Source organism: Danio aesculapii, chromosome 15 (assembly GCF_903798145.1).
Source record: "Danio aesculapii chromosome 15, fDanAes4.1, whole genome shotgun sequence".
Taxonomy (NCBI): Eukaryota; Metazoa; Chordata; class Actinopteri; order Cypriniformes; family Danionidae; genus Danio; species Danio aesculapii.
In genome coordinates, this window is record NC_079449.1 from 33,515,178 (window position 1) to 33,540,247 (window position 25,070).

At 35.7% G+C, this 25,070-nt stretch overlaps 1 protein-coding gene across 1 annotated transcript in view; it reads left to right on the forward strand.

Annotated features, from left to right (window-relative positions):
• Window positions 1-2,724: 2,724 nt before the first annotated feature.
• Window positions 2,725-25,070, forward strand: part of dpf1 (double PHD fingers 1) — a 122,967-nt gene continuing 100,621 nt past the window's right edge. Inside the window, exon 1 of the mRNA XM_056474258.1 lies at window positions 2,725-2,936. Coding sequence (XP_056330233.1) covers window positions 2,827-2,936 — 110 coding nt within the window. The 5' untranslated portion in view covers window positions 2,725-2,826. The remainder of the gene's footprint in view (window positions 2,937-25,070) is intronic.

Sequence of the window (25,070 nt, forward strand, 5' to 3'; positions counted from 1 at the left end):
TTTGTGTGTTCAGAGTCTTTCCATAGAGCTTGCTAAGGTTCATTAAATATTTGTTAGCAGGGATCTATAAATATCACATGTCACAGAATGCCTTCAAAGTGGCGCCATTGCAGTTTAACTGGACTGAAGAGCCCTTTATAGCCATTTCCATTTCTTTTAGAGGTCAGACTGGCCTCTTGTCACAATATTCAAATGTACACCATTGAAAAATTCACATTGAAGAGTTACTTCAATGTTACTGCCCACAAGTATTTCACACTACTGTTAAAATGTATTTTCCCTTTGTACAATCAGATACAGAATGTTATATTTTTAATGAAATTATGAGTTAGAATAGGGCTTAAAGGGCTGATTATGTAATATGAATGTATTTTCCTTTTTACACATTTTTTTTCAAGTGTATTATCTGCATATTTAAATTTGCACTGTATTGCATTGTATATTAGGGCAAATATGGGGCACAATATATAGTTTCAATATCGCAGCATCTGCAATGTGGAGTTGGGATTATTATTGTTGATAAGCAATGAACAATGTAGTGTTTACATTTTACATTACATTTGATTATTCAGTTATCGGGGAAGGACAAAATAGTGACATGCATGAGGTGGTGCTTCTCATAATGGCAGATCGAACATATATCAATGTTGCAATTCTAAGAAATATATGTGATGTTAATAAAAGAAATACGTCTTACAACTTTTTTGATGCATTTTCCCTCATTCATTTACAAATATGATATATTGTGGATGGTTTTCTGGTGATATATCGCTGATATCGTGATCTATCATTATCAGGGACAAAACATCATGATAATATCGTATCGGATTACTATATCTGAATATCTGACTACTTATTTCACTTTTATCTTTGCTCTATCTTATTTATTTATTCCTGCAATTTCTTCGATTCATTTTCAATTCTTCGATTTTTCCAACATTGTGCAGCCCTAATATACATATATATTGGGGTAAAGTTGGATTTATATTCGCACATTCAGACTTTTTGCTTAAGAATATATTTCTAAATTATTGCTAATTCTAAATAGGGAAATCATATTAGCAGCCAATGACTAGCAAAGTACAGCATTATTCACAGTCAATTAAATAGTGCTTTTGTTGTTTTGAAGTCATACTTGCATACTATATCAGACCCAATATTCAAGTTAGCGTGGTAAACAATATAGGGACTGTTAAATGAACGAATGTGCATATATATATATATATATATATATATATATATATATATATATATATATATATATATATATATATATATATATATATATATATATATATACAGTTGAAGTCAGAATTATTAAACCCTCTGTTTATTTTTCCCCAATTTCTGTTTACGAAGAGAAGATTTTTTCAACACATTTCTAAACATAATAGTTTTAATAACTCATTTCTAATAACTGATTTATTTGATCTTTGTCATGATGACAGTAAATATTATTTCACTAGATATTTTTCAAGACACTTCTATACAGCTTAAAGTGACATTTAAAGGCTTAACTAGGTTAATTAGGTTAACTAGGCAGAATAAGGTAATTAGGCAAGTTATTGTATAATGATGGTTTGTTCTGTAGACTATCGAAAAAAATATATAGCTTAAAGGGGCTAATAATTTTGACCCAAAAATGGTTATAAATAATAAAATAATAAGAACTGCTTTTATTATAGCTGAAATAAAACAAATAAGACTTTCTCCAGAAGAAAAAATATTATTAGACATACTGTGAAAATTTCCTTTCTCTGTTAAACATAATTTGGGAAATATTTAACAAAGAAAAAAATCAACCAGCAAGAAGGTCGCTGGGTCGAGCCTCGGCTGGGTGAGTTGGCATTTCTGTGTGGAGTTTGCATGTTCTCCCTGTGTTCGTGTGGATTTCCTCCAGGTGCTCCGGTTTGCCCCACAAGTCCAAAGACGTGGTACAGGTGAACTGGGTATGCTAACAAATTTATAGTAATGTATGAGTGTTTGTGTGGATGTTTCCCAGTGATGTGTTGTGGCTGGAAGTGCATCCGCTGCGTAAAACATATGCTGATTAAGTTGGCGGTTCATTCTGCTATGGCGACCCTAGATTAATAAAGGGACTAAGCCGAAACGAAAACGAATGAATATATATATATATATATATATATATATATATATATATATATATATATATATATATATATATATATATACATATATATATATATATAAAGAAACAGGTAACAACAGCCCCACATGAGGAAAACTGCTTTATCATAAAAAAATAACACATAAATTAATAAAATAATGTAGGAAACGATGCAGAAAAGTTTGTTTAGAGTTCAAAAATAAATATACTATTAGCTCAAGCACAACCGAAGTCAATGGAAAAAGAAACATCTGTGTATTCAAATATACATGCATATGACTAAAAATAGCGCATATGCAGAAAAATGCAATGTGATAAAATAAGAATGACCAGTGACTACCCAAATCTGCTAATCTCAAAGATGAAATATACAGTATATGAACGAATGGCTTGATTTTGCTGCAATCACTCTGAAACTATTCCTCTGCGAATCAAAGAAGCTACCAACATGAGGCAAAAAAATACTGACAGACAGTCCAGCAATCCAACCTTGAATTTACAGTAGATGTTTTGGCTTACCCACACAAAATCAAGGCGGGACTACAATACAGTTAACCGCGGTGCATTGTGGTATTTGTAGCACGCGCGCCGCCGAGTCCCGACGGCATCAGGGAATAAAAACTACATTTCCCCGCACTGACCATCAGTCAGCCGTGCTCCCATTGGCTGACCGATCCAGCCGCAGCCCCAGAGAATGAATGAAATTGAAATTGCTGCTATATTACATGTACAATACCGGGGATCTGCAGTCTTACATTGTATCATTCTATATCAAAATGGCCACAGTGGTCCAAAATCCTCTGAAATCGTAAGTAAAAAATATTTCTATTTTGATGCTTTGACTAATGCATGCCATGCAACAAACAGCGTTCGCTCTTATTCACAAAAATGCAAACACCTTTAAAAAGTATAAAATGCCGGCGAGGCTCAAACTACCAATGCATGTTGAAATGCAATAAATCATAATGCATGCGACGACATTTTGTCATCTGGGCAAATGTGGCACGTTGTAAAGTGCAGAGTCTCGGGTGTCATTTCTGCATATGCACAGTGATATGGAGGAATGTTGAGAATGTTGACCCGGCGTCCCTGCTCGGTATTGATCACTAGGAACTTACAGTTGTTGCTAATGGAATCGCAGAGTTCACTGGTCACCGACTCTCTGGACAAACGATGATGATGATGATGATGATGATGCTCGAACATTTTTTGCACACGTATGCGATGCCAAACGAAATGAGCATGCAGAGGAGGGGAACACTGGGTGTCTAGGCGCAAACGGGACAATGTTACAATTTAACACAACGTGTTTTAATGGTTAAATTGCACGCGTTCATAACATAGATTGTAGAAATGACATCGTAAATACGAAACATCAGTGGTTATCCCGAGCCAAACACATCTTTTAGCGTGACATTTTAGTTGCGCGTAACATTTGCTATGTCTAGTGCGCCGTTGCATCAATGCACATTCCGTGAAGTTTCCATTAGATTCCTTTGTGCACACTGACACATTTTTTTCGGCGTGCGGCACGCAGACGCCACACAGGCTCAGTGCCAAAAATTGCTTTACATTCATCTGTTAGAGACGGGGACTATCCGAGTGAGGAGACGTGTTTGTATTTGGCAGGAATATGTGACTGTAGCTTCAATATCTCATCAAGGGGGAATAGCACTTGTGCCGGGTTTCCTAACCTGAGAGGTTGCATCTCCCTCCGGTAACTACCACGACTGCCTACATTGACCCGGCAAGCACGTCTCCACAACGTTGTATTTTGGTCACAATTGAGTAACGAGAAGAAAAGACGCTTTAAAATGTTGCTAAAATCGTGTGTCTATACTATATGTACAATATATACATACGGTATCTATGTATTTATCTATGATTTTTGAACATTTGAACATTTTTGAAAGGTTTTGTGCAGGGTCACATAAAATAAACACTGTGGATTGCATATCTTGTTTTTGTTGGATTATATATATATATATATATATATATATATATATATATATATATATATATATATATATATATATATATATATATATATACACCTGAAATAAAGATATCGCTAATAGCTTAAATGGAATATGAATAAGTTGGCTAATATAGTGGAAAATATATTGAGAGAGGCTGTTAAATTGTACTATTATATCTATGAACACTGAATAATATGTCTGAAGTAAATTTAATACTACATGACATCCTGTTTACAAGCTGTTTCATTGATATATTTAATTTTGAAACATTGATGGGACGGTTAACCCTGCATGCTGTAACTAGTACAGAGAAAGCAATCCTATAACTAGTAGTAGACTTGCACTGCAGAACTGAGGAGCCTGTACATGTACCGTGATCTGTGATCCTATTTGATGTCTGAATTACTCTATACCTTACTCTAAATAAATCACATTACACATACCCAAAACTAAAATCATTTGTCTATACTATACGTACAATATATACATACAGTATGTATGTATGTATGTATGTATGTATGTATGTATGTATGTATGTATGTATTTATGATTTTAGATTTACACAATGAATAAATTGATAATATTGATATATACACATCATAGAAGCTTTTTTGTATGATGTTGAACTATGAAAATGTGATGAAAATGTGAACTAATAACACACTAGAAGGAGCACATGAGATGGTTCAAGGTTTTAGGTATAGTAGGTAAGACGTTACATAATGATAATAGTCATAAGAATAACTTGAAAGGTATAAAATATTGTAGTGTAAGTGAATAATGTATTACTTTGGTGTTATTCTAATTTGTTATTATTGTGTTATTATAGGGCTTTAGTTCTGGTTTGAACAGCTTCAAATTATGTTGGGCAACTTGGGCTCAACAGGAGTGCAGCAAATATTAGGCCTACATTAACGCTACTTCTCTTGTGTCTCTGAGTAGATTTTTATGCTTACATTATCCTGTCCTGAATACAGACATTCTGAATGCATGGTGGAAGCCATTGGCATAACCAGTCCTGGGAGAGTTAGTGCTAGATGGCATTAAATTGCCATCTGTAGAACCCATTGTACATTGTGTACAGACATGGTATTCTTTGATGTGTATATATATATCCTAATAGGGCTGGGTGACATGGAAAAAATGCAATCTCGATAATTATTTTCCATATTGAACGATAACAATTTATATTTTGATATAAGTATAAGCAATTACTGATGCCCCAAAAATTAGAGGGTTCATAAATTGTCATAACATATTTTCGGTCGATAAATTTTCGGTGGCCAAAAGTTCAGTACATTTCTTACATCAACACACTTTTAGATTCCCATTGTTGCACATTTATTCTGTGTAACTGGCTCTTAGATCAATATAGAGTAAAAAAGTTCAGAGCTTATCATAGTTATTGACATAAATTTTATCGCAAATCAATATAATATCGTTAATCGGGCCAGCCCTACCCAGAATTCAGTATATCTCTAATATCAACATACCTTTAGATTTCCATTGTTGCACATTTTTGCTGTGTGATTGGCTCTTAGATCAATATAGAGTAAAAAAGTTGAGAGCTTATTATTGTTATTGACATAAAATTTATTGTGATTCGATATAATATCGATTATCGGCCCGGCCCTAAATCTATTATATCTTCTGTGTCTGTGTTTATATGAGTGGGTGGAGCAAAAAATCACTTGTGGTACACTATGCTTGCTGCGACTCTCTGATTGGTGGATTGTTCAGTACAGCATCATGGGTAATGTAGTTTTTTGCACAAAAACAATGCTTTTGAACACAGCTGTTAAAATACAATAAGATTATGGACTTAAAGCCTATACGATGGCATCATTGTGAGGTTTTATGTAAAAACAGTTTTTGTTTTGGTAGTTTTATTAAATTAAATTTTTTATTAAATTGTTTTTTAAATGATTAAATAATCATGTTCCAATTGTATTTTCAGTTCTAATTAGTAGGCATCAAACCTCTCACAGAGTCATACGAACAACTGCTAATGGTGACTGTCTAGTGCCAAAATGTAAAACCTCTTTTGGTTTTAGTTTTTTTTTCTGTTAAGTGAACCAAATTGTGGAATGATTTACCTGTTAGCCTAAAATTAGAAAGTAATATAAATATTTTTAGTAGTGTTCTTAAAAAGTGGTTAAAAACAAAACAGCATTGTTTGCACAAGTAGTCTACTATTAGTTTGTTTTATCACATCGCCTTTGCTTTTGCCTTACAGCAATTTTTGCGTTGTGTACATGTTTCTATTTTATTTTCATTTTGTCAACCCACCCATGGACAGGTGTTGAGAATTAGCAAGTCTGCTAAAACACTTAAACAAATGCATTTGGTTGTCCAGTAGGGTTGGTCGATGTTGACCAATTTGGCATTGTACGATGTCTAATGTGAAACATCGATGGACAATAGTATCGTTATCGTAGGCGGGAGTGAATTAATTACTTATGAATATTTAATTTAATTTATAACGAATTAATTATTTGTAGCCTACCTTTTCAACTACCTGACTCTCATGGTCTTTGCTTTACCCATAACCAAATCATAAATAAAGATACGTTACACACAAATTGCCACCTGTCAATCACTTTTTCCGCGGGACCGGGTGATCTGTGTCCTAAATAATGGTGTCAACAAACTTGGTTGGTAAAAAAGGTGCACAACCAACAGCAACCAACCAACAGTATCTGAGGTTTTCGCTAAAATTACTAAGGACAACTAAGTTATGTGCTTTAAGTTTCCATTTGTTTATACATGAGTTAATTCATTAATAACTAACAATGAAAACTACCTTTAAAACATTTTTAGTTAAATCAAAAGTTGCATTTGTCTGTATAATAGACCTGAGCTAACAACTAACTGAACTAACAATGTCAGCAATATTAGCTAACGTTTACAGATACTTTAATAAATGTAAATTTATACATTAACTAATGAAATCCTATTGTTCAGTATGGTTGTACATAAATATAGTAGCACAATTAACTCCAGTAGCACTATATGTAATTCTTTTTAGTAAAGGAATACAACTCCAGTAATGTGGATTTTGTAAATCCGCAGTTTTGATTCAGTGGCTCATGTAAGTAACTCATACATGACAAATCCTGCAGACAGTATCTTACTGGCTTCCCTTAGCTTCAGTCAAATTTATTTAGTTGTGAACTTTGTTGTTGAGCATGGAGGAATTATATATATATATATATATATATATATATTATATATATATATATATATATATATATATATATATATATATATATATATATATATATATATATATATATATATATATATATATATATATATTCGTGTGTGTATGTAAGGTCAGGTGTGCATTTTTGCTGCATCTGAAATATTTGCATGAGAATCATGAATGAGCAGAAAGAGGGGCCTGCAATCAGCGTCTGAATTGCTGTGATGTTAGGCTCTTCAAAAGCCTCTTCAAAGAACCCAGTTAAAGTGCAGTACTTCTGGAGCCATGAGGAGATATCAGTTGAGGAGCCAATCTAATTTACATTACTGGCTTTTATAAATCACTCATTTTTAAGAGATGGTGATTAAATTATGCCTCCCTTGATTGCTGATTATCTGCGAACTGGCATGCCTTCACCAAAACGATGGCATTTGGTTGGGAATCTTTTGAATCTTTGGATTAGTTCCCCACTGTTCCTGAAGCCCATTTCTCTTTGTTCGGTCTCGCTGGTCCTCGCGTCTCTCTAGTAATTACTCAGGTTCACTGTTTATATTTTTTCCTCTATCTTCCACTATCTGTCTCTGAAAGTGATGGTGTCCTGTCTTTCCGAGTGATTTCGTAGGATGCGGATTGTGGACTTCTAGGATAGTTAGTCCGCTTTGCCTCACTGATCTGAGAAAAATGAATTCTAGCTAATTCCTCACACTGTCGCTCTCAACCCTGTCATCCCGTCCTCGCCATCTAGGCCTGTTTCACTGTTTGGCTGCATCTATAAGAGCATTTTTCTTCTTCTGAGGCTGGTGGGCTGTTCTCCTCATTTCACTCACTTATTTTTTTCCAGAGAGACTCTCTTTGTCTTCAAGAGGAGAGAGAGAGGCACAGATAGGTATTTTTAGCTCTATGACCTATTTCTCCAAAGCTACCTAACTCACTGTCAGTCATCACACTGTTGCTCAGGGATCTTATAGTGCGCAGCTGGCATCTGTAGTATGAATATGAAGTGAACCGTGCTGTTGAACTTGAACTTAGGAGTTGTTTAGAAGGTTAGAGAAGCATGGCGTCCTCGCTTGCACTCTTTTTTGGGGCGGTGAGACACCTTGTGGGAAGATGGTCAGATGTGGACAGAGGAGAAATGAGGGAGGGTGTCGCTTCTTGATGATTCAGACTTGTCCGTGTGAACGTCTGAGTTTGAGAATGAGAGCATTTGTATAGTGGCTGTACATTTGAATTCCTGACAGGATTATAGAGAATTAGGCATCATTTGATATACTTATAATATATTTTTCATGTGTTTTAGAAGAAATTGTATAATAAATGAGTACTCAATATGGGAGCCTACAAAAACAATCATAAGTGTCAATTCAACACCACCTGAATGAATAAGATTTCCACTGATGTTTGGTTTGTTGTGATAGGACACAATATTTGGATGACATACTGGATGACAATCTGAAGGCTCAAAAAAATTAAATGCCTATTAAAGACCCTGTGGGATTAAAATAAAACACTTTAGATGTTAGTTTTAAGTAGGGCTGCACGATATCGGAAAAATCTAACATTGCAATATTTTTTCATTCTGTGATATATATTGTGATACAAATACAATATTACTAGATTTGTTGAATAAATGTTTAGATTTTAGCTTGACTGGTATGATTCTGAAGAGGAGTGCATATGCATAAAATATAAGAAACAATCCACAGGCATAGATAAATTCAATAAAGGAAAATATACAATTAAATAAACAGCATTTTATTGTTTTTCAGTGGAGTGGAACTGCATACAGTAATTAATTAATCAAATGTACAAATAATACTGCATAGTCTTTGTTTTATAAACAATTCAATAAAATAAATGGTTATTTATTTGTCAAAGTTACAAATGCTACAATTTCTTACGCCTGAATGTTTTTCAAACCCTCACACAGTCACAAGCCTCAAAAAATACTTGCGAAATGATCAATTATAATAAAGACTCAGCATTGCATTTACTCGCGATATTGATACTGAAACAATATATTGTGCAGCCCTAGTTTTATCTATTAGCTTGTGCGCTCCAAAACAGTGACTAAATTCATGTTTAGAAGAGGTAAACCTGATATAAACATCAAAAGCCGTCACATTATACATCACATTATACATCAAATCTTGACCAATCAAATGCTCTCTAGTATCTGACACGTCCCGCTCCCTTCAATATGCTTCTCATTTGCTTTTCATTTGTTGCGCTTGAGCTCAACCACTCACTGGCATAGCTGTTATAAAAACAGAAGGCTATTGGCTGTTCTTTAAAAAGGGGAGGAGCTACTCTCCCAACCACTCTTCAATTTTCATTTGAGATTACATTGAATACATAATGTACATTTCAAACCACTTCATGGGACCTTTAATTGTTTTTTTTAGCAATGCACATTTCTAATAGGAAATTTGGTTTTGATATATTTACAGTAGGACATTTAGAAAATGTCTTCTTGGAACATGATTGTTACTCAATATATTAATGATTTTTGGCATAAAATGAAAACCAACCATTTTGACCCTTACAATGCATTTTTGAACATAGCCACAAATATACTTGTGCAACTTAAGACTGGTTTTGTGGTCCAGGGTCACATATAATTTACACTGTGGATTGCATATCTTGTTTTTGTTAGATTTATTTACTGTAAATATATATACCTGAAATAAAGATAACGCTAACAGCTTAAATGGAATATAAATAAGTTGGATAATATAGTGGGAAATATTTGAGAAAGGCTGTTGAATTAGTTAAATTTGGCTTTTATAACTATGAACACTGACACTGGTAAATTTAATACTACATGACATCCTTTTTACAAGCTGTTTCATTGATATGTTTCATTTTGAAACATTGATTGGATGATTAACCCTACATGCTAGTAAAGAGAAAGCAATGCTATAACTCAGTGTTTCTCAACAACGTTCCTGGAGGACCACCAATAGAACTGAGGAGCCTGTACACGTACAGTGATCTGTGATGCTGTTTGATGTCTGAATTATAGAATTACTCTATACCAGGGGTGCCCAAACTTTTTCTTATGACGGGCCAATAAATACCAAACTGTATTAAAATAAAGTTTTCATGAGTAATTTTCTAATTTATGTCCTAATATTTAAAAATAATTACAAAATATACAGTAAAAACATAAACAACCCCATTATTAACACAATGGAGTTCAGTGCTGAATAAACTAAGCTGCACCTACCTTTTGCCCTGTATCCCTCAAGTGACAGTATTTACATTTTTAAAAATCACACTAATTTACAAAACAAAAAAAAATTACTAAAACAAACAAAATATTACATTCAATTTTGAAATGACGATCTGTCAAAGATAAACGCCCATTCTCCCTTTCTTGTCAAATAGGATGATGGACCAAATCAAAGGTTAGCACGAGCCAACTTTGGCCCTCGGGCCCTAGTTTGGGCATCTCTGTTCTATACCTAACTCTAAATAAATCACATGTTATACATTCATATGAACACAGCATAGTTATACTTTAAGTAGTATAGTCACAGTTAGAGGTAATTGTCTCACGAAGTCTGGTGTTGCTCTTACAATAAATAAAAATGGTTTTACTGCATTAAAAATGTCATTTTTTGTTAAAACATGGTTATAACAATGGTAATCTAAGACTTTTAAGCTAGTTCTATGCAACTCTCACATGGTCACCCCCTGAAGCTAAGAAGGGCTGTGCCTGGTCAGTACCTGGATGGGAGGCCACATGGGAAAGCTAGGTTGATGTCGAAAGCGGGCAGGAGGCACTCAACCTGTGGTCTGTGTAGGTCCTAACGCCACCAGTATATTGAAGGGGACTCTATACTGTTCAGTGTGCACCGTCTTTCAGATGAGACTTTAAACTGATGTCCTGACTCTCTGTGGTTGTGAAAAATCACAGAAAATCCTTCGAAAAAGAGTAGGGGTTTAACCCCGCCATCCTGGCCAAATTTGCCCACTGGCCTCTGTCCATCATGGCCTCCTAACCATCCCCATATCGTAATTGGCTTCATCACTCTCCTCTCCACCAATCAGCTGGTGTGTGATGTCTGGCACAATATGGCTGCCGTCACTTCATCCAGGTGGATGCTGCACACTGGTGGTGGATGAGAAGATTTCCCCCAATGTGTAAAGCGCTTTGAGTGTCTAGAAACGTGCTATACAAATGTAAGGAATTATTATTATTATTAAGTGTTATACATGGATGGTAAATGCTGTGTAAAATACATACAAAAAGTGTTGACATTGCATTTACTGTTGGTGTGTTTTACACATCTTGACAAAGATACAACAGAGTTGAGTGGATTTAAGTAAAGAAATACTGATTAAAATGCATATGTTTCATTCATATTCATTTCTTCAACAACAATGATCTCAAGTAAATCTCAAGATGTTCATTTGGATCTATTGTTGTTCAATTAATGTGATCAAACTAATTGTCTTAATGAAAGCCTGAGGAATTCATTGTTATCCTAAAACATGGTCGAAATGCATGTAAAAATGACCTTTGCCTTAGATATGGCTAGATTCCTTTTATAAATGTAAGGAATTTTTTTACCCATTTTGTCGTCTGCCAGGCGAAAATTGCAAGTCCTCTGACTTCGAAAAGTAATATCACACCTCTTCTCGACAAGGCACATAATTTGAGTTACATCTTCCTCTTACAAAAAAGCATTGTTTGCTGGAGAAAGTCTCCGTCTTCAGCATGTTGTCAGCATGAGCTGCTGGTCTGCACGCTTTACTGCATAACGCAATCAGAGGCCGACCTGAACTGAGATTGCCTATAGGGCTGTGATTTAAACAAATAACGATTGTGCCTTAATACAGCCTCTAGCAGATTATAGTATCATGATGTTCTATATCCAAAGGAAAAAACATCCCAAATGCACAGATTCCACACGCAAGGTGGACATCTGCATCCATCAGGGACTAAATGTTAATTCTTTTGTATGTTTAGTCACTCTTCTATGTTTCTACATGGCTATCTTCAAAGACTGTGTGTGTGTGTTTTGTGCTGAGTGCAAGTGTGTGTCAGAATGAATCAGAACATGCATTTGGAGCAGAGGAGCATTTCTAAATGTGGGTCCATCAAAGGAGATTTATAGCTGTTCTTCTTGCGCCGTTATTAGGTGGATAGATCCTCTCCCAAGATTTCAAATATTATTAAAGTGCAAAGGGCCGAAATATCCATCTCTCTACTGGACAAAGCGTCCCACATTCTAACTGGAGATCCAATGCGAATACTCGTTTGAAGGAAGCTATAGATGGTGCAAGAGGGAAACATAAAGGCTTAAATATGATCTGCAAAGAGCATCACGCAAGGTGGAGGGCAAGTACGCTTATGAATCAGTTGATAGGTCCCCAAATATGTATTTTGTGTAGTACAAAATGTAGTTCTGTGAAGAATGATAAGGGTTGGGATTTGCCCCATGCACAGGTGCACCTGTACGCGGACCCTGTCAGACCTGTGGTTTTTTCAAGCAGAACATGCGGCAGGACATCAGGTCCATGTTACACCACAGGCAACGATTTATGTGAACACATAGCCTGTGCCAGCAAACACAGCAGGGCAATTCAATATAGCAGACAAATGCCTCTGAGGATATATGGTTCTCAGCAGCAGCGGATCCCGGGTATACCGTTTGAGAGCACGTGCTTGCGGTCCATGGCGAACACAGGTGTCTTAATCTCTGAAAAAATTCATCGAGCATCTTCGGCTTTCACACTTCTGGAGAGTTCGTTTCCAATAGCTCATTTGGGTCTGCATACAAATGAGGTGTTTTGACACTTTTTAAAACTGAAACCCCTCTCCAAGGTGATACTGATGAATATGGAACTAATTTCATGCTGCTTTGTGCATCCTTTGGCTTTGTGCTTGACGAACTCGGATGAATTCTCCACTCATAGCGGTTGAGAGGGAAAAGCAAATTCTAAAAAGTGGCGTGTTTTAGATTGATAAATGAATATGAGCTGGTATCTTTGATGAACTTAGCTAAATACCAAATATTTTGCAGCATTTGGTGACATTTTAATACAAGGCAATCAGCCATTCTGCAAGGACTGTATATGTCAAACCTGTTTTCGAATAAATCTCATTTTTGTCCTTCTAACAATTTTTTTTCTTCAATCGTATGGACAAGTACTATGCTTTTATAAGCTTTTCACCTACTGCATATGAGTAGATTTAAAGGACCTACGGAGAAAGAGAGGTTTAAAGTCTGTGGTAGGGACAGATCTTTTATTTGTATTGTTGGATGAATCTATAGGAAGACATATACAGTAATGCATTATGAGCAAAGGAGAAATGTAGGACAGCAACTTGCTTCTATTCATCGGTTGTTGGCTGGATTTTGAGATGTAGGCATTGCACTTAAATGCGGGATTGCAGTGTATTGTTGAGGGACAAGATTTTAAGGGATAGTTCTCTAAAAAATATTTTTTATTTTGGCTAAACAAGTTTTTTTTGTATTTTGTTTTTTATGTGAAGCAATGAAGTGCAGCTTATTCAATGAAGTTCAAGATTTGTTTTGCCAAATTTTCATTTACCAAATTTAAAACATCATTGCTGAAATGCTCACTAAACCTTTTTTGTTTGCAAAAAAGACAATCCTTGTAAGGAAACATAACTAGTTATAAAACAAATATCAGTTCCCATGCCAGACACTGCAATTTCACTTTAATATTGACATCACAACTTCTTTTAAAATCATTCAGATTTTTTTGAAGAAAAAATTAACACACTACAACACAAATCAACACTGATATAATTAGATGATGGCTTTCTGAATACTTTTTTAAAGTTGATATGAGATAAAAACATTGACAGCCAATCAGAAACCAATTATCAGTGACATTGGTGACCTTTATGTGAACTGCTCTCCATGCTTGAGAACCCTTAGCTTACAAAAAAGCAATTCAATCCATGAAGTACTCATATACCAATTGCTTAATAATCCCACATAAAAATAACAATGGTGAGAAAGCAGTTTGTTTTTGTTTGCACAAGTTCTGCAATTCACTGGCAACATTAATGTCATTAAAATACATTGATAAATTGATTAAAAGTATATTAATATCCAGCTATAAGTTTGAGTTTGAATTAAGCTTTTCTTCTTCAGTTAAAAGAAGTCAGAAAAAAACATAGAGATTGATCACATCAATACTATTTAAGATGTTGACTAGTTGACTAGTGCATGTGTGCACATTGTGCAAGTTGCTCAGTTTTTCCAGGTGCGCCTACAGTGCAGCGAATTAAAAACATCTTCAAATTTCCGAATGCCACAAGCGAAACGTGAGTCAAGAAACAACCAATCAGCTTCACACTTTGTGTGGATAATACACATTTCAGTAGTAACGGTAGACTAATTACCTCAGAAAAACACAGGGCACCATAACACTGCAGTACTACTTGTAAATTTTATTCTATTAATAAAACTTGTATCAGAACTGCAGCAAGAGTTTGTCAGTGGTAGATCCTCAGAAAGCATGGTTGATGGTTGCTTAGCAATGACAGATGACACAGGAGCACAAGCCTAGAAATGCGTTGAAATTGGTGAAGGAAATGATGCTTCTTGTGTTTTCCACCCTGTTTTAGATGTGATATGTCACAGTGTCATTAAAATTTGCCTTTGTTTGTTGTGAATACACAACCTCTAATGGCAAAAATGACATAGTGTGCCTTTAATATATTGTTGCATAGCAATGTCAGACGACAAAGGAGCACGAACCAAGAAAAGTGTTGAAATTAGTTAAGGAAATGATGCTCCTCTTTTTTTCCACCCTGTTTTAAATGCGATATGTTACAGCGTCATCAAAATTCGCCTGTGTTTGTTGTGAATACGCACCCTCTAGTGGCAAAAATGAAATGCTGTGCCTTTAGTATATTGCTGCTTAGCAACGACAGACAACACAGGAGCATGACCCCGAAACACGTTGAAATTGGTGAAGGAAATAATAAATCTCATGTTTTCCACACTATTTTATACTCAAAAAAATATTTTTCGCTGCTTATTTAAACTACTTATTTAAATAAGCTGAAACAACACAATTCTTCAGGGTTTTTTGGGACAGCTTAATTGTTTTATGTTCAATCAACTTAAAATTGTAAATACCAATAAGTTAACTTTATCTTTTTGCGTTCAGACATGATTGTGTGGAACCTAGCATTTTATTACAGAGTAGATGCGATATGTTATTGCGTCATCAAAATTCACCTTTGTTTGTTGTGAATACTCACCCTCTAGTGGCGAAAATTACATACTGTGCCTTGTTTAAATTTATTTACCTTTTAAAAGTATCAATTTGGCATATACACCTAACTAAAACTAAAAAAACTAAAGCAAACAAAGTGAATAGTGTGTGTGAAAGGGCCCTTAGTATACTAGTCCTCCACTGTTCAGTGTCCAGCACAATCAACATGCTCTTTCATTTAAGTCGCTGAGATGCATAAACGTTTATGTAACATTCGGCCTCGGCTAATGCATTGCTGAGTTTTGACTATGCATCTGTTAACGTGCCGCAGTTCTTCGAGTCTGGAGGAAATGCACCAGCACATCTGTGGAGGGAAAGAGGCAGATGAAGAAAGAAATGAGATAAATCATTTGACTGGGTAGTCTAGTGAAAAAGAGGAGGGAGGGGAAGCGGGGCGGATGACGAAAAGGGTGAGGTGCTCGAGGAGGTTGCTATTGCGAAGTGTAATCTACAGTGCTGTTGGGGGATGGGTGTGCCAATATCCTCTCTTAACAGTCCTAAGCTCACGGAAATACTGTGGGCCACATCAACATATTAGTCAGCCTCCACCATCAGTGGCACCCGGCGCAGCAATTCAGTCCTTTACACCCACATGTGATGCTAAGACCCACTTACAAAGAAGTATCATAGTATTCTTTGAAGTGCAGAGTATGGAAATCAGTAACCAACTGATGTTGGAGCTGTTTGGTAAGTAGAATTCAAGCTTATGTAAAAACGATAGATTTCGATTATTATATGGCATTTTTCAGCACACTTTTGTGATGTTCGATAAAGCTTTAGGGTTTTTGCTGGAATGCTATAAAAGAGACATTTTTGGTTCCCAAAAAGCCTACATTTCTTAGAACTTTTTGCATGGCAAGATTGTTACAAAAAAACGTATAGTTATACTTCTTCTGGCAAAATCATACTATAATTATTTCAGCTTGTTTTATAATTCTTTCTTCATGGAATCAATAACAGGCATGGGACGATAACCGTTTCCAAGATATACCACGGTTTAAAAAGATCAAGGCAAATTATCTGCTATACCATTTCTACAGTATTTATAAGGTGGTTTTTGTTTTACATTTTGTTTTAAGTTTTTTAGTATCTTTAGCAGAAAAGATCTGCAAGATGCCATGTTAAATTGTAATGAAATCTGTGTTTTTTACGGTGGCCGAGAGAGTTTAACGTGCTGCAATTTAAGAAAACACATGCAATTACAAAAAACACCTTCAAATTAAACGGTCTTCATCAGTTTGACAGCGCACCTGTTGCAAATTCTCACAACACAAACAACTGAAGAAACGTGCTGCATTTTTTCACAACACAAACAACCAAAGAAACATGCTGCATTTTGTCACAACACAAACAACTGAAGAATTGTGCTGCATTTTGTCACAACACAAACAACTGAAGAATTGTGCTGCATTTTGTCACAACACAAACAACTGAAGAATTGTGCTGCATTTTGTCACAACACAAACAACTGAAGAAACGTGCTGCATTTTGTCACAACACAAACAACTGAAGAATTGTGCTGCATTTTGTCACAACACAAACAACTGAAGAAACGTGCTGCATTTTGTCACAACACAAACAACTGAAGAATTGTGCTGCATTTTGTCACAACACAAACAACCGAAGAAACGCAATGTATTTTGTCATAACACAAACTGAAGAAACACGCTGCATTTATTAAACACGCTGCATACTATTAAAACAATGTTTAACATTTAATCATCAGTTTATTTAGGCTAATAAGTTACAAAAGACAATGGAATCATGTAATCAGGATATTAAAATAAAAAACCTCTTCTTTAAAAAAACACCAACAACTTCACTGAGCAACAGTTACAGCATAATAACATATCCATATCTGTTTTGGGTCCCTTTTTTTAATTTGTGGGTGTTTTTTGTAATTGCTTGTGTTTTCTTAAATTGCAGCGCGTTAAGTTCTCTTGGCCACTGTAGGTTTTAGACCTAAAGAAGACAGCAGAAGTCTGATTCATTTGAATTATTTAACCTGACATGTTTACTGCTCCAAAATATTTAAAAAGTTTCTCAAAACAAAATGTGTTCAAAGGGGAAAAAAGTTTTTGTTTTACACTCAGGTATTTAAAAAGAATATATTTTAGAGCAGTGATCACAATACCGTGAAACCGTGATATTTCCAAGGTTATCATACCGTCAGAATCGTACACCGGCCAATGCCTAATCAATAATGAGTAAAGATCCTCAGGAATGTAAAACTGGAACTAGTTTTAGTTTTAAACATGAACATTTTCTTAAAATAGTGATTTTTTTGTTCTTTGTCAGCTGTCAAAACCAAACAATTAAAATCAAATGCATTGCAAATCATTTGATGAACTGATGTCCAGTTCACTGCAATCAAAAAATGTCAGGACCAGCACTGAGACCAGCATTAAGAACAGCACTGAAACCAGCAAGACCAGCATCGACACCAGCAAGACCAGCATTGAAACCAGCAAGATCAGCACTGAGACCAGCAGGACCAGCATACCAGGGATATCTCTGACTATTTTTTTCCCACAAAATAAATATAGTTAAATAAAAATTAATTGAAAAAAATACCAATGAAATGTATTTTTGATATAATAATTAAACCCTCTGTTTTATTATTTTATTTTATAATGATTTTCTAAATAAATGTTAATACATTATTTTCACACATACACACAGAATGGAGAACTGACTGCATTCAAAAAGCTTAATGCTGTCATACTAGTCATTTTAGGATAAATATGAGTAAATATTAGTTTTTTTTAGACAAATATTTAAAATTTAAGTTTGTTGGTCACTACATTTTTTATAATTTATTGCTAGAAGATTAAAAGATGTTAGTGTTACAGTGCACCACCTTTCAACAACTGACTAGCTGTTGCTAACCAGAAATGCTAGTAATTTAAGACAATTTTCAGGGGTGTAAACAAAAACAACTGTCCCAACTGTCCCATTTTTCATGCAAAAAGAGCAACATATTGATGAATAATGTTATAATAGCTGTTTTAACATTAAGCTATAATTGAATTGCCTCTTGTTACGGTTATGAGTTTGATAACAAGCAGGAAATGTTCATGGGCCAGTGACATGACCACATTGAAATGGTCTATTGTATATGTATAGTAGTATAATCTATGCCTTGTATAAAGTAAACAATAATATATTGAGACTGTTTTATGAGTATGTGTGTGTGTTTGCACTTCCTGACGAGTGCGGCCTGTGTAGTTCAACAGGAGTTTGTTGTTTTACTGACACGCTGCGGCCTCTAGAGGGAGCTCAATGTTACTTTTCAAAAGGACAACTGTTAATTGAGACTAATTGGCACTGCGGGGAGTTTTCTGCTAGTGTAGTGAGTACAATGAGCAATACAGCAGTAAGTTTTAAGATCAATTTGGACTAAACATCTCCCTCTGCCTCCTTGCTGGTTTCAATTAAATAGGCTACAGGAGAAGAGCTAATTTGGGAGGTTGTTCTATTTTCGAGGGTCATAGTTGAGCTTTGCACAGGAGTGACAGTGCGGATGCTCCAAGCCATGAGCTCCTCTCCAATCATTTCTCTCTCTCTCTCTCTCTCTCTCTCTCTCTCTCTCTCTCTCTCTCTCTCTCTCTCTCTCTCTCTCTCTTTCTCTCTCTCTCTCTCTCTCTCTCTCTCTCTCTCGGTTTGGGGAAAAAGCACCAGGCACTTGAGCTTCTTGTTTTTCTTTGTTTAGCCCCTGTGTGTGTGTGTCAGCCTGGCTTTCTTTGTATGAACTGTATGTGGTTATTACATGCATGCATTTATAGCATATTAAGCATACAATATCAGTGCCAAACACATTTTAGTGCAGGATTTTACATGTCGACAACACTCATAAAGGCCTTTCTGCAAAGTAAGCACTCTTAAAGGGATAGTTCACCCCCCAAAAAATGACTCACCCTCCTCTTGTTTCAAACCGGAGTTTCATTTTTTCTGTTGAACACAAAGGAAGATGTTTTAAAGAAACAAAAACAGCCACTGTCTGTGCTGAGGAAATGTTCTTTTTTTTGGGTGAACTGTCGCTTTAAGTGAGCAAAAAATTTTTAAAGGCATAGTTCACCCCAAAATTTTAATTCTGTAATCATTTGCTCGTGATTTACTTGTTCAAAACTTGGTTGAGTTTAAGTTGAGAAGATATTTTGAGGAAAGTGGAAACCTGTTACCATTGACTTCTATAATATTTGTTGTTCCTGCCATGGATGTCAATGGTTACAGGTTTTCAGCTTTCTTCACGATTTCTTCTTTTGTGTTCAACAGATGAATGAAACTCGTAAAGGTGTATAATCACTTGAGGTACATTGAGTACATTTACATTTTGCGGAATTATCTGTTTAAATGGAGGCTTAGTATAGTACATCAAAATTTAGATTTTTTTGTTGGCGTACTGCCTCTTTAAACGGACAGAATTATTCAAATGTATCTGTCTGCGGACTGCAAGACGGGGGCGTAAGATGAAGGGGTGTAACTTGTTGACAGTTAGAAGCATAACTTGCAGTTATCGAGATCCCATTGAGCCATGCGAGATGTCACAACGAGATGTTGTTGGCAAGATGGCGGAAATACTCACCAGAGAACGTTTTCATCAGATCCTTTCATGAGTTTTCTCCAAATTTATCCACAACCAATTCATTTGATATATGATTATATTAATTCATTTAGCAACTCCACTCGCTGACTTCTTCGTCCGTTTTGTCATGACAATTAGCCTACTCGGCGTCACCCCTATGGTTGCAAATATAAGTACAATGGCACGTGCCTCTGCAACTCGCGGCTGTCTGTTAATAACTGTGATACTGTAGGTGTAGACGTTAATAACGATGATGGTTGGGTTTAGGATTGTGGTAGGTGTAGATGTTAATAACGATGATAGTTGGGTTTAGGATTGTGGTAGGTATAGATGTTAATAACGATGATGGTTGGGTTTAGGATTGTGGTAGGTGTAGATGTTAATAACTATGATAGCTAGGTTTAGGATTGTGGTAGGTGTAGATGTTAATAACGATGATGGTTGGGTTTAGGATTGTGGTGGGTATAGTTAATAACTATGATGGTTGGGTTTAGGATTGTGGTGGGTATAGTTAATAACTATGATGGTTGGGTTTAGGATTGTGGTAGGTGTAGATGTTAATAACGATGATGGTTGGGTTTAGGATTGTGGTAGGTGTAACGTTGATGGTTGGGTTTAGGATTGTGGTAGGTGTAGACGTTAATAACGATGATAGTTGGGTTTAGGACTGTGGTAGGTATAGATGTTAATAACGATGATGGTTAGGATTAGGATTGTGGTAGGTGTAGATGTTAATAACGATGATGGTTGGGTTTAGGGTTGTGGTAGGTATGTTAATAACGATGATGGTTGAGTTTAGGGTTGTGGTAGGTGTAGACATTAATAATGATGATGGTTGGGTTTAGGTTTGGAGTTGGTGACGTTAATAACTGACGTACAGCGCCATCTTGCCGACAAGATAGTTTTGACATGTGGGTCTCCATAATTTCAAGTTATGCCCCTAAGGCCCCTTAATGTTACACCCCTGTCTTGCAGTCCGCAGACAGACCCTACTCAAATTATTGGAGGATGAAAATTTTCAGTGTATGTCAGAAATAGGACAGTATTAAGTCATGGCATTTGGATTAAAAACTATTTATTTTGCCATCTGAAGTAAACAAATAGAATTTCTTCAGTATAGTAAAGAAAATGTACTATTAATTAACATTTCTATTTACTATACCATTAAACAGTGTCATGCTGTAAAAAAATATTTTGCAATAAAAAATGTCTTATATAGGAACTGGAAAGTTATCATACAAGCTCTAAATCTCATTTTCCTCAATAGACATGGCAGTTTCAATTCAAATTGATATTACAACTCATGTCGCATTGTTCCAAGATCATTCTTAACTTTAATGTGTAGTTACAGGGCCAATCTGCACCATTAACTACACCAATAACTATAATGTTTCATTTTATGTGGAAATGGGGACTTCTGCAGTACAACAGTGACACGAATATAGATGAAATCACTTTCAGAACTATTCTTTTTAAATGCAGCATTTGACAATCATAATATGTGCAGCTTTTAAGAACTTGAGCATTTATTTAAAGCAGCAGAAGATAAAATGCTATCTTTAAAAATGGCCAAGTTCTTGTTTTCCTTCTTCTTTCTTGTTTAGCTGTGTGTGTAACTTGTATTCCTGACATTGTGGAGACCATACGACTTTTGTAAATTCTTTGAAACCCATGAGGAAAACGGCTCATAAATCTGTAAGGGAATCCTGTGAGGGTTGAGTTTAGGGATAAGGTGGGAGTAGAGGGATAGAATGTAGTCTGTACAGAACAGAAACAAAATTATGTCTATGAGAAGTTCACGTAAAGATAGCTGTAAGTGTGTTTTTGTGTGCGTGTACTTGTTTATGTACTTGTTTATGTACTATATGGGTGACATGTGGGTGACTATGTGTGTACTATGTTGGTGACATGGTGGCGCAGTGGGTAGCGCTGTAACCTCACTGCATAAGGTCACTGGTTCGAGCTGCATAAGGTCACTGGTTCGAGCCACCGCTGGGTCAGTTGGAATTTTGTGTGAAGTTTGCATGTTCTCCCCGTGTTCGCATGGGTTTTCTCCGGGTGCTCCGGTTTTCCCCACAGTCCAAGACATGTGCTGTAGGTGAATTGGGTTAGCTAAATTGTCAGTAGTGTATGTGTGTATGTCCTGGTCCTCCAGGTTGGGGGTTGAGCGTTGGGCTAACATCTCACCACATAAAAACTAGATGTTATGAAACACCAATATAGTGTAGCTAAATATCAATTTCGATATAAATGGCCCAGGAAGTAAGTAAGTAAGTACTTGTTTATGTGGTTTACGAGGACATAAAATTGTATAATGATATAGGTGTGACTTAGGCCCAATCCCAATTCTACCCCTTAGCAAGGAGTACGGAGATCCACAAATTAGTATTTTTTGTCATTATTATGAATTTTTACAACAAACAAGCACATGTTTCAATACATTCATGATGGTGATCATGTTTTACTGTCATGCTTTAAAAAAACTCTAAATTTTGCTATCTATAATCCATAATAATAACTCATGTATATTAGCCCCACAGTATTCTGTCACTCGATGACACTCGAATACCCTGTCAGAAAAGTCTAGTGGATGGGAATGACCTTTTTACATTAGTTAATTCATTCATTCATTCATTCATTTTCTTTTCGGCTTATTCCCTTTATTAATCCGGGGTCGCCACAGCGGAATGAACCGGCACCTTATCCAGCACATGTTTTACGCAGCGGATGCCCTTCCAGCTGCAACCCATCACTGGGAAACATCCATTCACACTCATTCACACTCACACACTACGGACAATTTAGCCTACCCAATTCACCTGTAGCGCATGTTTTTGGTCTGCACTCCACACAGAAACGCCAACTGACCCAGCCGAGGCTTGAACCAGCGACCTTCTTGCTGTGACAGCACTACCTACTGCACCACCTCAGCGCCGATCTTTTTACAGTGTCTGCTATAATGTTATTGTTGTTTTTGTGTGTTTACATAGATGGCCACTGTGTAAATGCACAGTATAGTTACAATCTTATTGTGCCTTCAGTGATTTTCAGAAGATAAATGCCAAAAAATAACGCAAATGGAATAACTACGGCAGTCGCCATCGTTGATCTCATGTGAAGCAAGAGATTGCGATGACACGATGACGTGTGCAGGTGTTGTATTGCTGTCCCATTTCTTAGGGGTAAATTTTGATGCCCATCTCACTCTGTTTCAAGGGCCAAGGGGAAAGGGAAGGGGTAGGGGTAGGGGTACAAAAATAGAATTGGGATTGGGCCTTTGTTGTACTCTATTAGGGTGGTTTACAAGGACATTCCTTGTGTCCTTGTAATGCAAAATGTATAAAAGTCATACTTGACAGGGTCTTTTTCTACACGTTTTTTGTGAGGTTTGGATTTGGGGTGGTAGGGCCATATAGTGAAAACTGTAACCATTGACTATAAATATAGTAAATAATACAGTTATTATTGGTAACCTGTTTTACTGATGAAATTCTGTATTATTACTTCAGATAACACTAAGTTTATAATCAAAAGTACTCAATACTCTCTTATTTCTTTTTTTTTTTTACTTTAATTTTACTCATTAAAACATTTCACAAAACTAAACATTCAGTGACAGCAGCGGTTATTTAAAAAAATAATACCAAGTAACACTACCAGTAAATTAAAACAAATTACAAAAAAGACACATGCATCATTTTCAGTTTCAAAGGATACAGCTGGAATTGTGTCCTGTTGCCATGTTCAGATACATAGTAACAGGTGCCCATCATTGTTTAAAAATATCCAATTTCAATTGAAGTTGGGCAGTCATTATTCCACTCTATATATGGATTCAAGTTTTTCTATTTATTGTGCTATTGTTGGAGAGTGCGGCTTCGTCCAATTTATTGTTATATTCTTTCTTATACATAGTAAAAGTATATGTAAGTTTTTATTTTTTTAACAACAACTTTTATATATTTTATGTTTTTATATATTAAACAACAACTGGCTCTTTAGTTTCATTTCTTAACGTCCGAATCATATAAAAGTGGCAGAAACTCACGTCTGGTCTGAGCCCCTCTCCCAGAGTATCGTCAGTCTGATCGATGATTGGCTCCTGTACTAGAAGGCGGGTTTTATTCGCCATATTGACCATTACACTTTCTCCCATTCAAAATGATACGAGTGACATGTCTTGTGTATTCTATAGTCCTTGGTAAAAGGTAGATCTAACTGCATAATTTTCATTATTTCAATCTTTACCCTTTGCCAAAATGCAAGTATGTTCGGACATTCCCAAAATATATGTGTATGATTACCTACATTCCCGCAACCCCTCCAGCATTCCTCTGACTGTGGGCTGTTAACATATTTAACACTTTCTCAATTCTGACGTACATTAAACATTTTCATCCTCCAATAATTCTGTCCATTTAAAGTGACAGTACACCAAAAACAATCTGTTATTATTTACTCATCCTTGACTTAAAGCGTTAGTTCACCAAACAATTTACTCACAATCTCATTTTTACAGTATAAAATACATTATGCCTAAAGAGAGGCCTTGTAAACCATATATACAAGTATGTGTGTGTCAGCTTGGCGATTAAAGGCATAGTTCAACCAAAAAAGTTCTGTCATTTATTCATTATTTACTTGTTCCAAACCTGTTTCTTTCTTCTGTTATACACAAAAGAATATATTTTGAAGAAAGCCAGAAATCTGTAATCATTGACTTCCATAGTATTTGTTTTTACTATGGAAGTCAGGGGTTACAGGTTTACAGCTTTCTTCAAAATATATTCTTTGGTTTAGAACTGAAAACACATAATTGAGTAAATGTTGAGTTAATCTTAATTTTTTGGGTGAACTGTCTCTTTACATATGCAACATTAATGGCGACCACATATTAGTGCATAA